Source organism: Symphodus melops, assembly GCF_947650265.1.
Source record: "Symphodus melops genome assembly, chromosome: 5".
NCBI classification, from domain to species: domain Eukaryota; kingdom Metazoa; phylum Chordata; class Actinopteri; order Labriformes; family Labridae; genus Symphodus; species Symphodus melops.
In genome coordinates this window covers 18359750-18379843 of record NC_136695.1, presented here as the reverse complement: position 1 = coordinate 18379843, position 20094 = coordinate 18359750, and the positions used below count along the sequence as shown (strand labels likewise).

At 41.7% G+C, this 20094-nt stretch overlaps 2 protein-coding genes across 5 annotated transcripts in view; one reads left to right on the top strand and one right to left on the bottom strand.

Moving 5' to 3' along the window:
• The first annotated feature begins 210 nt into the window (after positions 1 to 210).
• LOC306824223 (retinoic acid receptor RXR-beta-A-like) lies at positions 211 to 7652 on the top strand. 2 transcript variants are annotated; one of them, XM_079344273.1, is made up of 12 exons: positions 211 to 424; positions 1530 to 1724; positions 1996 to 2149; positions 2365 to 2544; positions 2975 to 3028; positions 4306 to 4466; positions 4614 to 4743; positions 5118 to 5244; positions 5362 to 5403; positions 5528 to 5619; positions 5745 to 5850; positions 5944 to 7652. In XM_079344273.1, the coding sequence occupies exons 2-12, from the start codon at positions 1584 to 1586 to the stop codon at positions 6089 to 6091; spliced, it is 1335 nt and encodes a 444-aa protein (XP_079200399.1). In that variant the 5' UTR covers positions 211 to 424; positions 1530 to 1583; the 3' UTR covers positions 6092 to 7652. The 2 variants fall into 2 exon arrangements, with proteins under 2 accessions (XP_079200399.1, XP_079200400.1); XM_079344274.1 differs by lacking the exon at positions 2975 to 3028 and having other exon boundaries at positions 212 to 424.
• A 1333-nt stretch (positions 7653 to 8985) lies between these two features.
• Positions 8986 to 20094, bottom strand: part of fhod3b (formin homology 2 domain containing 3b) — an 80734-nt gene continuing 69625 nt past the window's right edge. For all 3 annotated transcript variants that reach the window (XM_079344270.1, XM_079344271.1, XM_079344272.1), the window contains 12 exons: positions 19315 to 19863; positions 18331 to 19232; positions 16806 to 16964; positions 15958 to 16140; positions 15206 to 15325; positions 14127 to 14288; positions 13805 to 13995; positions 13262 to 13454; positions 12361 to 12384; positions 10957 to 11143; positions 10278 to 10439; positions 8986 to 10164 (listed from right to left, as the gene is read on the bottom strand). In XM_079344270.1, coding sequence (XP_079200396.1) covers positions 10082 to 10164; positions 10278 to 10439; positions 10957 to 11143; positions 12361 to 12384; positions 13262 to 13454; positions 13805 to 13995; positions 14127 to 14288; positions 15206 to 15325; positions 15958 to 16140; positions 16806 to 16964; positions 18331 to 19232; positions 19315 to 19863 — 2915 coding nt within the window. In that variant the 3' untranslated portion in view covers positions 8986 to 10081. The remainder of the gene's footprint in view (positions 10165 to 10277; positions 10440 to 10956; positions 11144 to 12360; positions 12385 to 13261; positions 13455 to 13804; positions 13996 to 14126; positions 14289 to 15205; positions 15326 to 15957; positions 16141 to 16805; positions 16965 to 18330; positions 19233 to 19314; positions 19864 to 20094) is intronic.

Here is a 20094-nt window from a genome sequence, read left to right as displayed (position 1 = left end):
ATTTTCTATTTTTCATATAAAACTGTTCTGTGCAGATGAAAGGTATCTACATGATTATACTTTTTTGAAATTTCGGAAACATTTTAAAAAAAATAAAAAAAGCGTCTACTCGTGTAATTCATTATTATTTTGATGTAACGCAGGAAAAAAAAACAAACATAGGACAAATGTAAAAGATGAAACGATAAGTGAAGCTGAAAATCCTCTGCAGGAGACAGTGTCATATGACAGCGCTGCTCTGGGTGGTCCCATGAGACATTTTGGCTCTCGGGATAGTACTGGCCCTGAGCCACCATGGCCTGTAAACAACAACAGCTTCAAGTTGAAGTAAACTAGACCCGACTGTCGACCTGTTGTCTGGCGCTAGCCTGCTTTCAACTACGATAGTAAAGTGCTTTCCGACAATGCGTCGAAGGTGTGTCTGGTAAGTTATTCCAACCTTCAAACGACCATGAGCTATTTAGTCAACAAGCACTTCTTCAGACTATCGCCGCGGACCGAGCATCGGGCTAATCTTAGCCACATTGGTTAACTTAGCTTTTATCGCAACTAAGAAGCTAATCGTAGCTAGATAGAAAATGTTACCTTAATTGTACACATTTGCCGGATTTGTTTGATGGCCGTCGTGTTATCAAGACCTGCATTTTTTGGTGACTATCGTGGCGTTATTATTTTGAATTTCCAAGCAGATTTAGTGAAAACAATATTCTCCAGACATTTAGCATCAAAGCTAACGTTAGCTAGCTGTTGCTAGGGTAATTTGAGCGTTTACGGCTAGCTAACAAGCTAACGATAAAAGCAAACACAATGTATTACTTAACCGTTAAGAACCGATTTTTATTTATATATTGTAAATTGATAAACGTGATGACTAATATATGTGTTTCTTCCTGCATTTAGAGCTTTACAGCTAGCGGGGCTTAGTTCTGTTTTTTCAAAGTTACTGCGTAGCGCTAGCATCTTTTAGCAAACGTGTTACGTTTATGATATGCTAACGCAGACATAAACACAGTTTTGGCCAAGCAATGTGCATGTTTTTATTTTATCCTCGCACCATACGTATTTTGGTTTATCTGCATTTCCCATTTTTTGATCAAGGCGGATCATTGTACTGAGGCTTTAATGTAACTCATGTGTTCAAAACACATCCGTCCATTAAATCGACAATTTTTGTTTCGGGGTTGGTCCTGATTTAGGTTAAGGGGTGTTTAGCTAAACTAACTCATCTGTTTTACTGTCTTTTTGTGTAGCGATAACACATACACACGATGAGAAGTTAAAATTCTAGGTACAAAAACCAGCAAAAAAAAAATCCTCATAAAGCCAGAGTAATTGAAACCAGACAGTGAAAAGCGGCTTTGCTTAAAAATTCAGGTTACTGAATTATTTAAAAACAAAGATAGCAGTAATCTCCTTTGCATCTGCAGTCACTTCCAGTGACTGCAAACACGTCTGTCCGTTTTAAGCTGAAGTAGGGTTTTTTTTTAATTATAATTTTTTCTTTGACTCTCCTTTGGTGTCACCCTCAGATTGATATCCTTCAGACGGGTTGTCATCCTCTCCTCTGGGTAGCTTAACTCGCCATGTCCTCACAACAACCTAACAGCTCAGCCTCCAACAGCCCCACAAACATCTTGGGTTCTCCGTTCTCAGTGATCAGTCCTTCTCTTAACTCCCCTGTGGTCTCCCCCTCTCTTGGATTTGGACCCATCAGCAACAGCCAGGTATGAAACACCCCACAAAGCAATGTTGTATGAAATGTGCACAGTGCATAGCAAAAGATGAGCTAGAACATCTGAGCGACCTTGTAGTTTCCTTAAGTTTTGCATTCAAACTTGGGACTTTGATACAAAATCATATTTACGGTGTATTCTTTTTAAATACTATGTAACTAATAAGACAAGTTATCAACAAGCAGTATTATTGTAACGCACACATTTTCAACAAAACTCAACTTTGCTTTTATTTTATTTTGTTGTTTTAATGTGTATTTAGATCTCTTCTTCAGCACCCATTTCAGGGATGCACTCAATCAGCAGCTCTGAAGATATCAAACCTCCTTTTGGCCTGAGGCCCATGCCCCCTCACAGCCCTGGAATAATGTTGTCTCAGAAACGCATGTGTGTCATCTGTGGAGACCGCTCTTCTGGTGAGTCGGTGCACTGAGAGTCGGATCAGCAGCAGTGAAACATCACTTTTACTCAATGCCAAATTCAGTGTCAGGTTTTTTTCTCTTGTGTTTCATCAGTATTTCTCTGTGTTGCTTATAAACCCCTTAATATGTGTCAGGATGTTGTATTCATTGTGATTTTTTTTTGGATGCTACGTCAGCCCCTAACCTTTTGACATTTGTGTGATTTACAGGCAAGCACTACGGCGTTTACAGCTGTGAGGGTTGCAAAGGTTTCTTCAAACGTACGGTGCGAAAAGACCTAAGTTACACCTGCAGGGACAACAAAGAGTGTCTGGTCGACAAACGCCAGCGCAATCGCTGCCAATACTGCCGCTACCAGAAGTGCCTGGCCATGGGCATGAAGAGGGAAGGTATGCAGGAAACAGCAGCGGAATCTAGTTTGACAGTCATTTATTAGTCTGTCTTTGCGGGATTTGACGAGGGTTTAGAATCCCATAGAGTTGCAAGCTGTTTTACGTGCAACTTTTCAGAGGGGGGGCATACATTTAAGTTTTTTGTTTTGTTTTTTTTGCAATAAAGACTGAACGCTGTATTTTTAGAATGCTACATTGATTGCAGGAAACAAGATTTCCCAAAATAATAAAGGTAGCAAAAGGAAGCCCAATTAATTGATTAACTATATTGGATTAGTGGAGTCTTTCTGGCTTAGCTGAGGTGGATGCTGGATGCGATAAACCAAAGGGTGGAGGAGGGTGTATTGGGGCTGGTTTATATAACTAACCCCTCTCCATCTCTTCTCTTCATTTTCTCCTATTCTGCCCTGTCTCCGTCTTTCAATAGTGATCAAACATGTAAAGGGGATAAAAGAAGATGGAAAAGATGAGGGATGGATGAGTATGTCATTGTAATCTTAAAGCTATTGTATTAAACTGTTACTTAGAGAGCTAGCCTGTTGTGTTACACATATACACACGCACACACTAGGAAACTAGGGAGGGGGGAAGCCCCGGTGTGGTGTGTTGGCTTGTGCTGAGGGAGTGCTCCTTTTTTTTTTTCTTTTTTTTTTCTTAAAGCAGTCTGTCATCTGGAGGAGTTTGCTGAACTGTGTTTCAAATCTGATGGAGGGGATTAGCGTTGAAGCTACTAAGGGTATAATGGAGCCCATTTTAGTGGAGGCATGAAGACGTAGATGTTATTTGACAGTCAGTGTGTCTACATTGAGAGTCTGACGACGCCTTTTATTTATTCCATTTTGTCTTAATGTGAGGGAGCCATTGTTTTGAATAGACGGCAGCTGTAGCTCTTCCACTAAAGAGGGACATGCTGACAACATGGACTCACTCTTCTCTGCCATTAACAAACTTCACATGCCAGCCTCTAGCCTCCTCTCTGAATGCTGTTTCATGCTACTGTTTCATTAGGAGTGGGCAAAACCAATACCCTTTGGGTGCATTGTGATCCTGTCTTCCATTATATACCAATCAGTGGTTTACAGGGACTGAGACAAAGTCTTTTCCTTCCCTACCCTTCTGGTTAGGTGTGTTCGGCCACGATTCAGGTCCTTAATTTTAACGTTAGAACTGCTTACAAATACATCTATATATATGCTCAAACCCTATGTGCAACCTGAACTGTTTCTGTGACATCCATTCTTGACCCTGCATCTGAAAGGAAGCAGGCGCGCGTTCTCTGCCGAATCGTTCATTTCATGCATGTTAGCTTCCTCGAGGGCACGTAAACAAGTTAATCCACGTGATGACGATTGTGAACTCATCTGATTTTTGTCACGACTCTGCGAAATGCAGCTGTTGTGAAAGTACTGAACTTTGTAAAGAAAACGAGAATGTTTTAAGAACCATCTCATGATCAGTTCTGAGCTTCTAAAATCACTCATCTTCAGAAACACTGAGACTGGCAGCCCTACAGTTCAGATATTTATGCAATTGACAGCAACAGAATACAACACTTTAAGAATGTTTCTTTGCTGACAAAGTCTCATAAACGATAAATAAGACAAAACCCAACTGTATGGACGATCTGTCCAAACTATCTTCACACCCTAAACTCGTCCGTGTGTCTTTTCCTCTGAATCTTATCATTTTCAGTAGTTTCCGTCGTCTCACTCTTTTTGTCCCTCCCACCTCTGTCTCCTCGTATTGTGTTTTACGCAGCTGTCCAGGAAGAGCGCCAGAGGAACAGAGAGCGTGAAGAAGGGCTGGAGTTCAGCGTGGGGGTGAACGAGGAGATGCCCGTCGAGAAGATTTTAGAGGCGGAGACTGCTGTGGAGCGCAAGACCGAGCTCCACTCTGACGGCGGGTCAGCAGGAAACTCTGTGAGTGGTTACATCACTGTCATCAATACAGTCATCGAGCTAACTTCAGCCTGTGGGGGGGTTTCATGGTGCATGTTTATGGATCAGAATGATAATGGATGCTGTAATGCAAGTAAGGAATGGTGGTGAAATGTTTGAATGTTTCAGCCCCACGATGCAGTGACTAACATCTGTCAGACTGCGGACAAGCAGCTGTTTGCTTTGGTGGAGTGGGCAAAGAGAATCCCTCATTTCTCCGAGCTGCCTCTCGACGACCAGGTCATCCTTCTGCGTGCAGGTACGATCCAGCAGCTGCTTCCATCGAAGATAGGCATGGGAGAGCAGCGTTCACGCTGACACGGAACATTTCCGCCGCTCGTTTTTGCAGGTTTTGTCAGGCAGGTTTTGACAAGCTGGAGTTCTTTAGGGTTAGCTTTGAGAGTAAGGAGGATAAAGAACCCTTACATAGTCTGCATACTGCGCACACACGAACAAGTTTATAAAATGTTTTTTTTTTTTTGTGGCGCCGCTTTCAACATTAGGAAGTGGATCAGGAACAGTGACTTTCTTTAAAACCGGTTTTAGCGTCTAATTCCACCTGAACAACAACAGAGCAGTTTTTTCCCCTCTCACATTATTAACCACTTAATCAAAGAACATTTCTGTCTTCAGGCTGGAACGAGCTCCTCATTGCCTCGTTCTCTCATCGCTCCATCGCTCTCAAGGATGGAGTCCTCTTGGCCTCTGAGCTGCAGCGCGACAGTGCACACAGCGCAGGAGTGGGAGCCATTTTTGACCGGTATACATATATTGAGACACTCCATCTTTTCAGCATAGTCACACATAAAAAACACATTTGTGACACCACTGTATAAAAGGTTACAGCGTGCCTAATGACATGCTTTGTTTCATACAGGGAGAGTGTGCAGAGTGCAGAGGTGGGCGCCATATTTGACAGGTAATTTTACACTTCAGTCAGTATCCATGACATGATCTCTGTCCTCATGTTCGCAATCTTCTGTTGTTGTTGTTTTTTTTTTCAACATGTAAGAGATTGCTCATTAATCCTTTCCATCATTTAGGGTCCTCACCGAGCTTGTCAATAAAATGAGAGATATGCAAATGGACAAAACGGAGCTGGGCTGCCTCAGAGCCATCGTCCTTTTCAACCCAGGTGCCTCCACAACGCTGATCTTCCAAATATGACTCAGATTTTGTTTTATATATATTAAAAAAAGGATTCAGAGACAAGTGTCCTGCAACTAAATGGACACATTTTCTCTTTTTTTTTTCTCGCAGATGCTAAAGGGCTCTCCAACACCAGTGAAGTGGAGCTCCTCAGAGAAAAGGTCTATGCATCTTTGGAATCCTACTGCAAACAGAGATACCCCGAACAGCAGGGAAGGTAAAGCTTCATTCATTCATCTTACAGAGAGGAACATCACCTGTGCATTGTTTATCTTGGAAAACTAAACCTCATCATCTCTGCTGCTCGCAGGTTTGCTAAGCTCCTCCTTCGACTGCCAGCGCTACGATCAATCGGCTTGAAGTGCTTGGAGCATCTCTTCTTCTTCAAGCTGATTGGTGACACGCCTATTGACACTTTTCTCATGGAAATGCTTGAAGCTCCCCATCAGTTGTCTTAGATAGGAAATGTGTACTGTGGTTAGGCTTAGATAGCTGAAGTCTGGGAAGCTGGAGTGGGACTGGAGTGGCACTTTAAGTTCTTTGAAGATTTGTCAGTTTGTCTCACTGCTGTCTGCGTTTCACATTTAGTGCAACACAGATTTGCTCTTTTTGACCAAACCCAAGGCTTGGCATGATCGACAAGCTGGTGCTATATGTTGAAATGACTTCATGAGTAACTATGGTTAAAAGAAAAGAAAAAAAAAAAAAGTATTTTAAAAATGTAAACATTTCCATATTTCCCTCACAGGAGCTATAATTTGGGTATACACTTTTATATAAGCTTTTTAGACACTTCTAACATCCAGCTTCAGTTGTTAATCAGCTGAGCCGATCCCCCCCACACCCTGTTTTTAAAACAAAACAAAGGCAGCCTGAATCATGGGTTTGCATTAAGGATGCAGTCTCCTTTTTCTAATTTCTGATACGAACCAGATCTAAAATGATATTATTGTACCAAACAGCCACTAGGAGCTGTGTGCGACAGCAGCTCTGAGTTTACTCGTTTCCATTTGTGAAGATGAAATCTTAAAAAGTGGCCCTGAGATAGACGACAAGTCGGAGTTTAAAAGTGTGTGAAGTCTGACTTGTCTGTGTTGATTTTAAAGATCAGCTTTATGTGTCCAGTAATATACAGCTAGTGTTGTTTACTTAGCCATTTTATAAATCTAATCACTTTGTGGTCAACCGATTGAACTGCACTGCACACTTGCTATGTTCTCTTTCTAAACGTTTAACTTTGAATGAACACCTGGCCTGTAAGCAGTCGGGTGTTCGTCTTTTGGTGCTATTTCACATATAATTTGACATTGTTGGTGCAGTTGCACACCAAACCACAACACCGAAGAAAATATGCAAAACTTATAAATCCCTTCGTTAATCTTTGTTAAAAAAAATGTAGCAATATAAAATGTAACCTGCATAAGAGCTTTCTGCCTGTAAAGTTATTCAGGGGTTTTACAAAGTAAATCACGTCTGGTGGAAAGGGAATACTCCATTTTGTAATTTATCTATACAATTCTAAGGTACTGTGCAAAAGTAATTGTTCAGGGAACATGTACATTGAGAAAATTCAAATATGATCAGGAGAAACAAATTATATAATTCTTATTATGTGCCCTTGTTTTTAGTTTTCAGCTAGGATAAAGCAGAACATGTCTTGGGTTGCACTGGATTTGCTGAGACTGTTTCAGCTGATTTTTTTTTTTTTGTGCTTTTTTTGATGCTCAGTTGTATTTTTCTGCTCTCCCCCCGCCCCTCCCCTCCCCCCTGTCTTGTTCATTGTATTGTCTGCAATTAATTAAAAGCAAACCATAATCACGTTTAGTTCCATAACACCTGTGGACATATAGGAATTTAAAATGAGACCAAATGAGGTCTGTATGATGGCCATGCGTAAACACCTGACGAGCTGTACTGGGGGGGAGGGCGGGGGGGCTTGTCAATGACCTCTATGCTTTTGAACATAAAGTGACTTGAAGCATGGGTTGTGTGGACTGAAAATAAAGAGGCTTAAGTTTTTTTGGTTTGTTTTTTTTCTTACACCACAAAATGTTCAATGTGACACTTATTTTTCCCCCTGAAGAAAGCAGAATGACACATTGGAAACACAATGAAGAACAAAGTTTTAATGAGCCTTTTTATTGCAGATTGTTACATCGGCACAGTTGCAATAGAAGCCTTGGTTGTTGTAGCACTTGTGTCCAGGTTCCACAGTGATGGTATGGCACAGGCAGCAATGTGTGTGACGTGTTCTTGTGTTAAATCAAAAAGACGAGAAAATGTAGAGTGCAATGAATTCAAAGGCTTGGTAGGGGTTCACAGGCGAGCGGTGACGTGCTTCTGCATGTTCACGTTACTGTCTGTGGACTCAAAAAGGTTTAATACCACACACACATTAACCCTACAGCGCTGCAGTGAACCCTCCTTTGTATCAAGTGGAAGTCCCAAACGAAGCATGGCCTGGTTTGCTTAAATAATATTTAGAATAATACTGCTTTTAGTCTATAATACACTATTCTACACATGGAGCAAAACAACAAAAACACAAATATCAATGTTGTGACATAATCAGCATTTTACAGCCTTCTCCTACATAACACATCTACTCGGTCTTGTTTATGACAAAACTCAGTACAATCAAAACACGATGAGCTCCTCCCCACTAGAACTACTAAGCTGCATGCTACACACGGAGTCTAAGGTGCTGAAGAGGTTTCAGTAAACTCTAAACAAAAACAAATGGACTGCTGGTCGGGTTTTCTGAAGCTTTATCATGGTGCTGCGCTAGATTCAACCAATGGCTATGTTTCCATCACAGTGAAAACGTAACACAAATCTGGAAGTAATGCACGTTATAATGTTAGCTAAAGCCATTCCAAATGACTTCTTAGCGAAATCAGCTCGCTCATTGTTCAAAAAACAGATGTAGACAATCGGAAAGTGACAACTTTGGGCTCCTTCTAATTCGCTTCAATAGAGATGTTTTTAAATAAATAGTAACGGTTTGATGTGCGCCCCTTGTTATTTGTTATCCTGTAGCCCCTGATGTTCACATTCATAGTTTTGATGTAAAAACACTGTATGTTTAATTCATGACAGAGCTCTCCAGCGATGCCAGCTGAACCACAGATTCATTTGTCCACGTTCAACTCTTACTACACAATGAGCTCGACGACAGTGGGACAGATGTTCCTACTCTGCAGTAAGGCAACTGGACACAGCTAATGTGCATACCCACATTCTTATGTAGTCAGAAAATCTGTCCCCGGGACACGTTTTAAAAACACTGTTTTGAAACAAATCACAGCGCTTGATGAATGTTTTTTTTAATATATATATATATATATATATATATATATATTTACGCTCGTGTCACCCTCTCACAGACTGCACACCTGTAGTAACATTTTCTCCATTTGTCCCTGAAAACGTCTTAATAAATATGTCTTTAAAGGCACTCTGACATGTGCAGCTCATAGCCTATAGAAAATTCGACCACTTTACCAAATGATGGATGCTTCTCTTTAAAACTACTCCTGCCCTCCTCCTAAATGGTGAGAATAGGTCACATGATGCAACGAGTATTTGTTTAAGCTGAGAATGTTTGCATGAGTGAATCTGAACTAGTGTCACCAGTTGTACTGAAACTGTGATATTTTTCTTCTGAGACAATTAGACATTTGACAAAGCTTCAAACACAACTGCCTGGAGTCTGCCCACTTCAAATAGATTAAAAACTGTGCTACGTTTTGTTCGCTGGTTAAAACTGTAGAGTATATTTTTAGATGTTGGGAGTGGTTCATCAGTGTCGAAGGATTTCACATTCCATTGATACCCAACTTTTACATCCAGTGCAATTGTTTCTTATTTGAGCACCTTCTTGAGAAAAAAGAAAAAAGAAAAGAAAAAAAGAAACACTCAACTACAACAGTAGTATTTAACAGAAAACCCCTCTGCAAAAAGCCATCTATTCAATAGATGTACAGTTTTCTATTCGATGTGTCGCTGAAGCTGCAGGGCTCAGTCTGAACCCAAACAGCAGAGAGTTAAGTGTCTGTTTCACACTTCAAGCCCTTTGGATTCAGTCAAGGCCACAGAGGCTAGATCATACGAACTCTGACAACCCCCCTTTGATGCACTTACCCCTAAAAAAACACACAGTATTGCTGCAATGCCGTGTTCATAGAGCGATTGTGATTTAGCCTTGTGGATGCACTTTCATTGACGTTTATCCAGCAAAAGCAAAGCCAGGTGGTTTTTGAACGCAGCTCCCTATTTTATCCACTCTCTTCAGGAAGCACTGGAATCATGCAGAACGCATGACTACAAAGTCAACTCATTAAAGCTAGGAGGATTGAAGAGCCAAGCCAGAGCGGAGCGGGTTGCCAGGTTGGTAATGGGCATCTGAGGGGGCAGTGAACGGGCTTCCAGATGTCTTTCTGTCCAGCTCACACCTGCATCTCTGAACCGCTGGAGAAGCCGAGTGCGTTTGCCTCCTCTGTTGTCAAACCGTTCTTCAATGTCCTTCTCACTGTGCAGACCGGTAAAAGAAAGAGGAGGGAGAATGACACAATGATGACGAGTTCTGTTTGGTGCATTGAGCTGTGTTTGACATGCCGCATGTGATCACAAACGTTGACTCACGTGACTTTCGGTTGGCTCGAGATCGTCTCCTCTCCCGAGGTTGGGTCCGGGTGCTGGGCCCCTGAGTGGCTGACCTCACGATCCTCTCCATGATCTCATCAGCTGTGTCGTCTGTGCAGTTCACTGGGTCATCACTGGCAGAGCACCATGGGGGAACACGCCCTAAAAAAAACAAAAAAAAAACAGGCATATTTACTGAGATGACGTGGATTGTTTTTTTTTTTTTCTTTTGTTCGATTCTGCTTGACTGTTTTATACATTTTCCGTATGTTATAGTAAGTTGCATGTGCATTTTAGTAACTTACCTGTTTTATTTAAATAAATCAAACTAATAGACCCCCATTGTCCCCCTGCAGCAGCCATGTTGCCATGACACTCAGGATTGGAAAGCCCAACTAAATGTTATTTTCTTGTTTTACGTTATTCTGTCAAAATGTTTGTATTTTAAAGTAATTACCTTAGTTAACCTGTCAGGCAAAAATCAGCTTCAGGTTAGATAGAATCTATTCAGTGAAACTAAATTCTTGAATTTCCCTCGGGATCAATAAAGTATCTATCTGTCTATCTATCCATCCACCCATCCATCCATCCATCAAATGCTCTTATATATGTGTATATATACGTCAGTGGAGTGAAGTTGAGGCTTATTACTTGACGTGTTGCATGCTGTGAGACTGACCTCTGGTGCTGCTGGCTCGGGTGCGTGTTCGGAGGCCGGGCACCGTGGACGCCCCGCTTTCTCCTCCCAGCACACTGCTCTTCAGCACGGCCTTCATGTTCTCATGTTCAGCTGCATCTTCAGCGTACTGGATCCCCTGAGGCTGGCTCTCCTGCGCATCGGATGCAGCACTGACAAATTTTCCACTCTGGAGGAGGGGGGAGGACATAGGATTAAAATATCTGATGTTTTATGATACAGTAAGACTTGACAGACCAATTTCACACAGTGGCTTTTTTTTGACTCCACGCTTGTTGTGGGAAACTAAAATACTGTTGCATTGTCGTACTGTTGTGTTCTGAGAGAATCTGATGGATCAATCTCATTTTACTGCTTCCTGATTGAGCAACAACTGAAGGTGTGAGGAACATAATGTCCATTGTTGTGTTTGTGTAGGTCATTCCAGATGTGTTTGTTCGCCACCTTATTTGCCTCTATGAAGGTTTATTCTCTGATGGGCCCACTGCCCAACAGAAATGTAGTTTTGCTTAATATGTAAATTATGTTATCTGAATTAACTATAGTTAAAAACAACATATTTTATGACTTGCAGACTTCAGTCAGGCAACTGCAAATGTTAGCAGTTAGCTTTATACTACTTACTCTAAATATTAGCAAAGAAGTGGCTAAAACCTTACATTCCAGTTTCCTTTTCTTCTCATGTGAGCTACACACTGGTTAATCGAACTTGTTTTAAATTGATACATGGTGCCATGACTCCTCCAATGTCAACTATTTTATATCACTTTCAGTTCCTGGTCTACCAAAAGGGATAAATTGAAAACAAGAAACTGACTGCCAACATTTAAACCACATTTATGCGTTGATAACATTGAGTAACAGCGAGACCCGAGCATAACGTTGCAGAACAATGGCTGCAGGGTGAGTTGACTGTAGTTAATCTTCACTAATGACACAGCATTTTCCATTTCATGCATAATAAAAGAACAGTTTGTTAATTCAGAGGTTCAACTTCCACATATCCCTTTAATATTTAACGCACAGAACAGCCCCCTCCAAACACGCACACTTTTTTCTTGCAACACTGTGGAGAAGACAGGTTTCATAATATCTGCTTTGGCTCCAGTTCTTTCTTCCAGGAAGTAGATATGATACTCTTTCTTCACAGATCTTGTCAACACTCCAGCAAACAACATGCAGTCACCTCTTTCTCCTGTCCTTGTCATCGCCTTCATGCTTCCTCATTTGGAGGTCACACAAACTGTCAGACTGACTGATGACGAGTCCTTTGTTAATCCTCATTAATGCAGTCATTGTTCAAAGTTACGCCACCACATTCTTGTTGAAATATTAGTCAACACAAAGTTCACATGCACCTTGTTTGCAAACCAAGTTACCCCCTACCTCACCGTCATCGTCATCCTCACTCTACAGAGATAAAGGACAAGAATGCCAAAAGGTGTGTTGTAAATATAGAATACTGCAGGTATGAAGGTGAAATATTTACAAAGTGAATAAGTGAATATTCTCAGTAAAATAAGGTCTTTATTGTTGTGTTGTTTTTTTATCTTTGAGTTGAAAACATGAAGGGTAATAGTTATTAAACAGTGGCAGAAAAAAGTCTGTAAATGTGACTGCTTAGCCTAACTTTGTGTCTAGACTGGTAGCAGGGAGACCTGGTTTAATCCAAAGGTAAAAAAAGTCCCCTGAAGTTCATTAATTGATATGTGTTGTTTGTTTAATTCATATATATATATATATTTTTATTTGGGGTTATTGGGGCAAGGCTAGCTGAGACAGCAGCAAATGTGACTGAAAATCTGAGTAAGAGTGTAGCTGCGCTGTTGGCCCTCTTTTTTTGCTCCTTCAGGGACATCCAAAGGTTTGAATTTTCACACAGTGATTGAATTAGGGTCCCTTTGAAGAGAGAGGGGCCCCTGCCAAGGCTTGAGTAGGAGCCCGCTCTGAGCAGCCGGCTCCTTGGGGTTTTCAGGGGTTTTAATCATGCAGGGAGGTGTTTGCTCTGGCCTTTCTGAGCCTGCTGCAGTGACAGATTGTGATACACTAAAAACACTCCACTGTTTGTTGTCACAGAAATCTATACATGCGAGGAACTCTCCTGATGTCATTACAAATCTACACTGTTTTCCAGAAACAGCCACGTTTGGTGCTTTAACCAGATTAAAGATATGTGTCAGTGTCCAGGGATTGATCATATTGTGTCAGAAGATTGAGAAAGTCCTTAAACTAAACAAAGACGAGGGTCAGGAAATGGAAAATCTTACTTGTGCTGAAGAGCACTTACATCTGTTATCATTTTTCCTCTGGTCTTGTTCCTCTCACGGTGGTTGGCTCTCTTTTGTTTCTGTTGTAGCACGCGCTCTCTTGTTGTGCGATACTCCAGGGCAAATTCACTCAAGATCTTGCTAAAGCGATGAATGCTGACCTCACGTACCGCATATATCGGATGTCCCAGGAACAGCAGAAAGGCATGAAACCTGCAGATGTGTGGGGGAACATAGCATTACTGTAAATAGATCCTTTGGTTGGAAACAAAGTTGAAACTTGGCGAAAAGGAAGGAAAGTCATCATAAATAAACACAACAATCATTTTGGCGCCCCCTGGGGACAAAGCAGTTCCTCTCATCTCTTTGCACCTTTCTGTTGTTTGAGTGTTTTCTGACAAATTGTCAAATGTATCGACTGTATCTTCAGTGTGCTGTAAATCTCTATGTCCCCGTGTCGTAAAGAAGATTCCAGTGTTCATTGTTTACGAAACAGTTGAAAATTCTTTACAGGAGCTTTAAAGTAATCCAACATGAAGTCTTTGATCGACAACTAAACACACCTGTTTATAATCCTCCGATGGACAATCTTCAGAATAATGATTCTCTCTGCACAGTCCTTCAGAAAGTCAGACAGTTTTTGTTTCAATGCTAGTTTCATCTCATGTTTGGCAATGACTTTGAGATGATCCCATGATGCTTTGCACCGTCGCTCCATTTGGGCCAGATTGTCTTGAAGCTGGTCAAAGTCCACCTGAAACAAATTATCACAGCACAGACTGCTCAACATCGGTTTCAGTAAAAATGACATTGGTATTTACAGCTTATAATGATAAACGTACTGTGGAGGTTTTTTTTTTTTTTTTTTAAGTAAACAAAGCACACCTTTGTTAATCGCGTTATAGCTCCTATCTCAGAGTAGAGGTCAGTGCTGTCTGGAAACTTCTCGACCACGATGGCGCAGGCGTGATGCAGCAGGGACTGCTTGTGAACCGTGTCCTTTACCTCTGGAACTTTTTCCAAGTAACTCAGCTCAAAGCCTTTAGCCTAGAGATCAACGAACACACAAGAACACAGTCACAATGTGAGACAGAAACAACTGTATGAAATTAAAAATCAAAAGGGGACAAATTGCAGGGAATTTCCTTTTTGGCAAGGTCAGAAAAAAGCGGCTCAAAGGATTCCTCAGAGTAGATGTGTAGTTTCATTAGGCTGGGGATTATCAGAAACCACAATCGGCTTCAGACCCGACCGATTGTTCCCCGTCACCACATCCAAGCTTTAAGAGCAGGAACACATCATGAAAGACACAATCCCGACAGGATCTCCTTGTTCCTCTGCCAGTTTTAAACGGCTTACTGCAAAATCTAAATGCAGCCATTATTTGCAGGAACTGCTTGTTTTGATTTAGATAAATTATGTTTCCCTTTTGCATTTTTTGGCTCTCGTGTCTCAGAGGTTCATTCATACATGCAGACATTTACACAGATGCATGAACACAAAGGCACACGCGAGGCCACGGAGAGTCTAAAAGTGAGATGTAAGAGAAAACAGACACAGATGCAAGTCAACACACAAGTCGCAGGACAAACACAAGCTGTCAGGAAACACACAGTCCCAGACAGAGAGAGAGAGAGAGAGAGAGAGAGAGAGAGAGAGAGAGATGGAGCCAGGTTCAGCAGAAGCCCTGACAAGTCATTTTACTGTAGAAGGACAGTCTGCTGCACACTTTTGGCCAGCACATTCTTCTACACATAGAGAGTCCACTGTTATCCCTGCCAAATAAATATGTTGGCGGGGGGAGAATGGGGAAGAGAAGGAGGAGGAAGAGGAGGGGGGAGTGTGGGAGGAAATGGGGAAAGTGAGTAAAAGACAGAGGACGAAAAAGTATAGAAAATAAATTAAAAAAATGAAAAGGGGGGGACCCTCTACTCCAGTCCTTATATGTCTAGAGATTGACTTACATTTGTACTGTTAAGGAAGTTTCCGATCGCCAGCAAAGTGGTTAATATGTAGCGGAGTGTTTTGTTTTTTTCCAGCTGGTCCATCCCTTCCTTCAGGTCCTGCAGAGGCTCTGCCACTTCCTAAAAAAGCATTAAATGCAGTCAAGAAGAGAATGATCTAGCTCTGTCTGCACCTGTTTCCTCTTATCAATTTCGTTCTTCTTTTCCCTTATAAAGCCAGGCTTAATAGACACAGATTTTACACTTGTCACTCAGTTTAAAGGGTAAATAGTGTTAAAAAAGAGTGACGCCAAATCCATTTTTGCTCATTACACTTTAAGTTAAATGAAATATGAGGATGAAACTACACTTATTGGAAAAAGGGAAGAAAGTGGTCCAAAAACATAGATATAGTCATGTAAAGACCCAGAAATAAATAAATAGGAGAGAAAACCAAAATATGTGTCTTGATCTTCAATGCTTTTTTTCACATTAGCTGAAATCTGGATCAGGATATTTTCCGGAGGAGCGGTGTATATGAAAGCAAACAGCCATATTTTCCGCTCTGACTTCAATCAGTTTCTCCCGCCAGACCTGTACCAAGTCTGAGTGGGTTGATGTTGCCAATGGGGGGGGGGGTCATATATGCAAAGGAAAATGTGCACGCTCATTGCAAGGACTTTTTTTTTTAATAGAAATAAAAAAAAGTTTATATGTATATATAACTTCCTATGGTGTCTGTAATGTTGCATGTGAACAGAAGAGTGTCCGACCTTCTCAATAAGTTCGTAGTCCATCTTGAAAGCCCACAGCTGCAGGCGAGCAGACAGCTCAGTGATGGAGGAGAGGGTGAGGAGGAACTGTTCAGCGCTGCCCAAGGGAACATCAGGGTTGACCAGCTGAGCTTCCTGGATCCTCTGCTTCTCCTCCTCTGTGGGGATCATTGTCAGGATTTTCTGGGAAGGGGAGAAAGAAATGAGATGAAAAAAAAAAGAAAGACACTTATTGAGTCATTCATCAAGAACAGCTTTTCAGTGCCTGTGTAAAACTTGTTCTTGATATGCCAGTGAGTATATCACAGGGAGGGGAGGAGAAAAGAACTGGATTCTGACATTTGCAGCTCTGTTTGTCTGCGATGTTTCAAATTGTTCCCACAAACTTGTGAGACATGTGAACTTTTATTCCCCTTGTGTTGTCTGGCTGCAAATATACAAAGGAGGAGAGGAATACCTCTCTCTGCTGAAAGTGAACTCAAGGTGAAGCTCTGAGTTATATAAGAGCAAAAGGATGATGCACCATTCATCTTTATCGGCTGATAAGAAGTAATATGCACATGGAGCTATCCTTTAATCATTGCTGTGATTGATTACATGAAAATAGTCATGCAAGCAGAAAACAACATGTTATGTCAACATTGTGGACTTTTCTACTTGGGTGAATAAAATCTCTTTTGTTTTGGGAAATCTATCAGAGTATTTTTCATGTTCTGTGTAAATATAATTTATGAAACCACGTTTGTTTTGGACCCACTCACCCTGAATGGGTTGAAACCGATGGACTCGACATTGATTATAATATGCGGTTAGCGGTTCAGATAGAGAATCTCTGTAAAAACGCTTACCTCGATGCCTTCCTTGTTCAGTGCGTACTCATCAAAGTTGAGGATTGCGGTTTTTATGGTGCGTGGAGGAGGTAATACAGTCAAACCAATATTTATAGCATTGCTCCGTTTTGAATCCAGGACTATGATTTCTTGTCGTTTGCCATCGACAGCTGCTTTCTGTGACAGAAACAAAACATCACAAATCCAGCCTGAATGATCTACGGACAAGAGAAGATTACACTGACGAAAGAAAACTGAATCTTTTCCTGAAAGAGTGAATGAAGGGACAGATCTGGTGTTCTAAGACTTCAACTAAAGGTTTGGCAAAGTGAAGCTAAAACGCTAGGTGTTGAACTGTTTCTTTTAAAGTGACAGGAGCTGTTAAAAGGTTTTCTTATTGCCTGAGGATGATGATAGAGTAATAGATTTTCTAAATATGTACAATTGGTAATGATCTGTAGTATTGTGCTACTGAAGACATGAATTTAGTTTTCCTCTGGGTCACATATTTTCTGACAAAATGTAATTATGTTCAAGATATCATTGTGAAAACTTTGTATCCTCTCTGAAGCATGACCGACACAACTTGATGAAATGTGAACCTGCAAGTGTCTCGGCCTGGATACAAAAACACATCATAAATCACGTCATAACCGGGTTGTGTTGAGCTGAAGCATTATCATCTAAGCCCGGCATTTATTATGTCCTTAAAGGTTTGAAATTCTTACAATTGTGATGATCAGAAAATAACTTAAACCAGATGTTCAGAATGCAGCAACATAATAAAAAGAACAGCTTGTTATTACACACAGATGGGCAGGATGTTTGCATTGGAGAAGTTGACTTGTTATTCAATCAGATCTACAACTCAGTCTTCACTGTTACAGTTGGAGTAATCAATATTATCGCTTATTTTTAAGTTGGATCAATGTCGGACCAAAATTGTCTGACTTCTTCTTCGGCCACTGCTTTATAATTCCACAACGCTCAACCTTTTCCTGTGCCGAATCCAGAAGATACCATACAAAAGCAATAACTGGAAATTGATTGATGTGTTATAATGTCTGTTATAGGAGCACATAGTGTTTAAAATTGGTACTGCAGTCCAAATTCAAAACATCAGACAGAGCTGTCTCGCCGAATGTATGTGTAAGCAGGTTTCAATGTTGTGGACACTGAAGCTTCAGTGTTTAGCCAGCTCTGCATCAGTCTTGAAACCACCACCCTTCTCTGATCAAAACTAAAACCAACCCATCCCAACTGGAACGGAAACTAAGGAGGAGGTCACACTGGCTGCTGCATTGTTGTCAGAGAAGCCAGCACTTCCACATCGCATGTTTCCTTCATGTCTGCTGATTTTATGATTTAATTCAGTGGATAGCTTATATATACATAAAGCCTCTTTAAGCTAACCCTCTCATTGCCACATTGCTCTATGTATCCTCACATTGGAGAGAACCTGGGAGATGTTTTCGTAAATAATCATAAATAATCCTGTCTCAGATGGTGATTGATAGCAGGAAACAGCACAACACTAAATTACCTTTGTGACAGGCAGCTCCTTGGATTTGGACTCAAACAGCTGCTCCAGCTTGGATGTGTCCAGTTTCACAGGCTCCAGTTTGGACCAGAGGGACTCCTTACATAATTTATGGCTCTTACACTGCCAGTCCATTGGACGCACCTCGTTCCAAAAGAGACGGATTGTCTTCTTCTTCTTTTGGAAGAGAGGAACCTCCCCTCGACTCAGCTGAGGGGAGGGTGGAGGAATAGGGGCCATGAATGGCGGGGGCGGGGGCATCATTTTGCCAAGAAGGGGTGGAGGAGGGGGGCATCCGAACAGGGGTAGGGGTGGTGGGAGGGCAGGAGGCGGAGGTGGTTGTATCAGGTCACCTGATCCCATCACACTGTCCATATCTAAAATATCCATGTCATCCTCATCCCTCAAGTCAGTGAAGTCCATCTCTTTAATCCGCAGCTCTCTGGGTGTGGCCATCAGCTGATCCCAGATGTAGTCCGACTCTTTCTTTGGGGGTAATGACGGGGCCAACGATGGTTTGTCAGACTGTTGCTGCTCTTTTGAGGCTTCAACCTCTGGAGGAGACGTCAGGATTTTCACTAAATCTCCAAACTTCTCAGCCACCGCTCGGACACTGCCCTGGTTGTCCAAATGTCCAACCTCCATTCTCTTCACATTTTCCTCTCGGGCCTGCCGGTGAGCCTCCAGTGTGGAAATCCTGCTGGCCAAGCTGGCCACAGAGGAGTCACTGACCTCTGTCTCCTTCTCACATTTACACTTGTCTTTATCCGTTTCATCTACGTTCTCTTCATTGTTGCCGTTTGTCTTCTGAGCGTAGAGCATGTCCAGCATGAAGCGCTTGCTGTTGAGTATTTTGTTGCACTGGTCACTCACGTCTGCGTCTTTAATGCACTGGGTCCACTGGCCTGTAAATGTGGAAACAGTTTTTAAAATCGAGAGAAATGCAGTTGATTAATCAAGAAACTGAATAAAATCAATCCACCACACCTGCTTCGATGTCATTGGTGAGTTTCTCCTCCCGCTCCTCCCTCTCCAGAGTGCTGCTCGTGGAGGAGATGCTGGATGCAGAACAGTTGTCTTTTTCATTCACTTCCTCGTTCTGTCTCTCCTTCTCGCTCAGTAGTACACTCTCTTTTACATCCCTTTCTGTCGATGGTTCCTTCTCAAACTCCTCCTCTAACTCTACATTCACCTCCACAGTCGGCTCTTCAGCTTCTGCTACATTCTCCACTTCTGCTATTTCTACATGCTCTTCTTCTTCTTCTACTGCTACTTCAGCCTCACTCTGGTCCTCTTCCTCCAGCTCCTGTTGCTCTTCTTTCTGCGTGCCTGAATGTCCATCTGACGCCGGCGCTGCCACAGCAGCCTGGTCAGACTCAGCAGCATCCTCTGTCTCTGCAGACGACTCTGTCTCAGTCTGTTGCTTGTCTGGCTCAGAGGGAGATGTGGGGGAAGTCTGTGATACTAGTAACTCTGGTGCTGGACTTTTGGTCCTGGTCTCTGTGTCAAGGTTTGGCTCTGAGATTGGGTCTGTTCCTTAAAGAGGAATGAAAAATGGCTTTACTTTCAGTACATCCTTTATGTACTTCAAACGGATTCTGGTTTAATATTAAAAGAGCTTTAAACTGATTCTATACATTCATAGTTCCATTATGAGATTGTTTAAAAATGGTTGATGATTTGATTGCAGCCATTGAAAAATGATCACAGAGGCTGTTGAATCAGAACCTCTTCTGAACCATTTAAAAGTCACAAATGTAGATGTTT

What these genes read in the sequence shown, in the direction of transcription:
- LOC306824223 (XM_079344273.1), top strand. Translation starts at nt 1,584, where the DNA reads ATGTCCTCACAACAACCTAACAGCTCAGCCTCCAACAGCCCCACAAAC. An exon ending in CTGTGGAGACCGCTCTTCTG is followed by an intron (nt 2,150 to 2,364) that starts GTGAGTCGGTGC and finishes TGTGATTTACAG; the next exon opens with GCAAGCACTACGGCGTTTAC. An exon ending in CATGGGCATGAAGAGGGAAG is followed by an intron (nt 2,545 to 2,974) that starts GTATGCAGGAAA and finishes GTCTTTCAATAG; the next exon opens with TGATCAAACATGTAAAGGGG.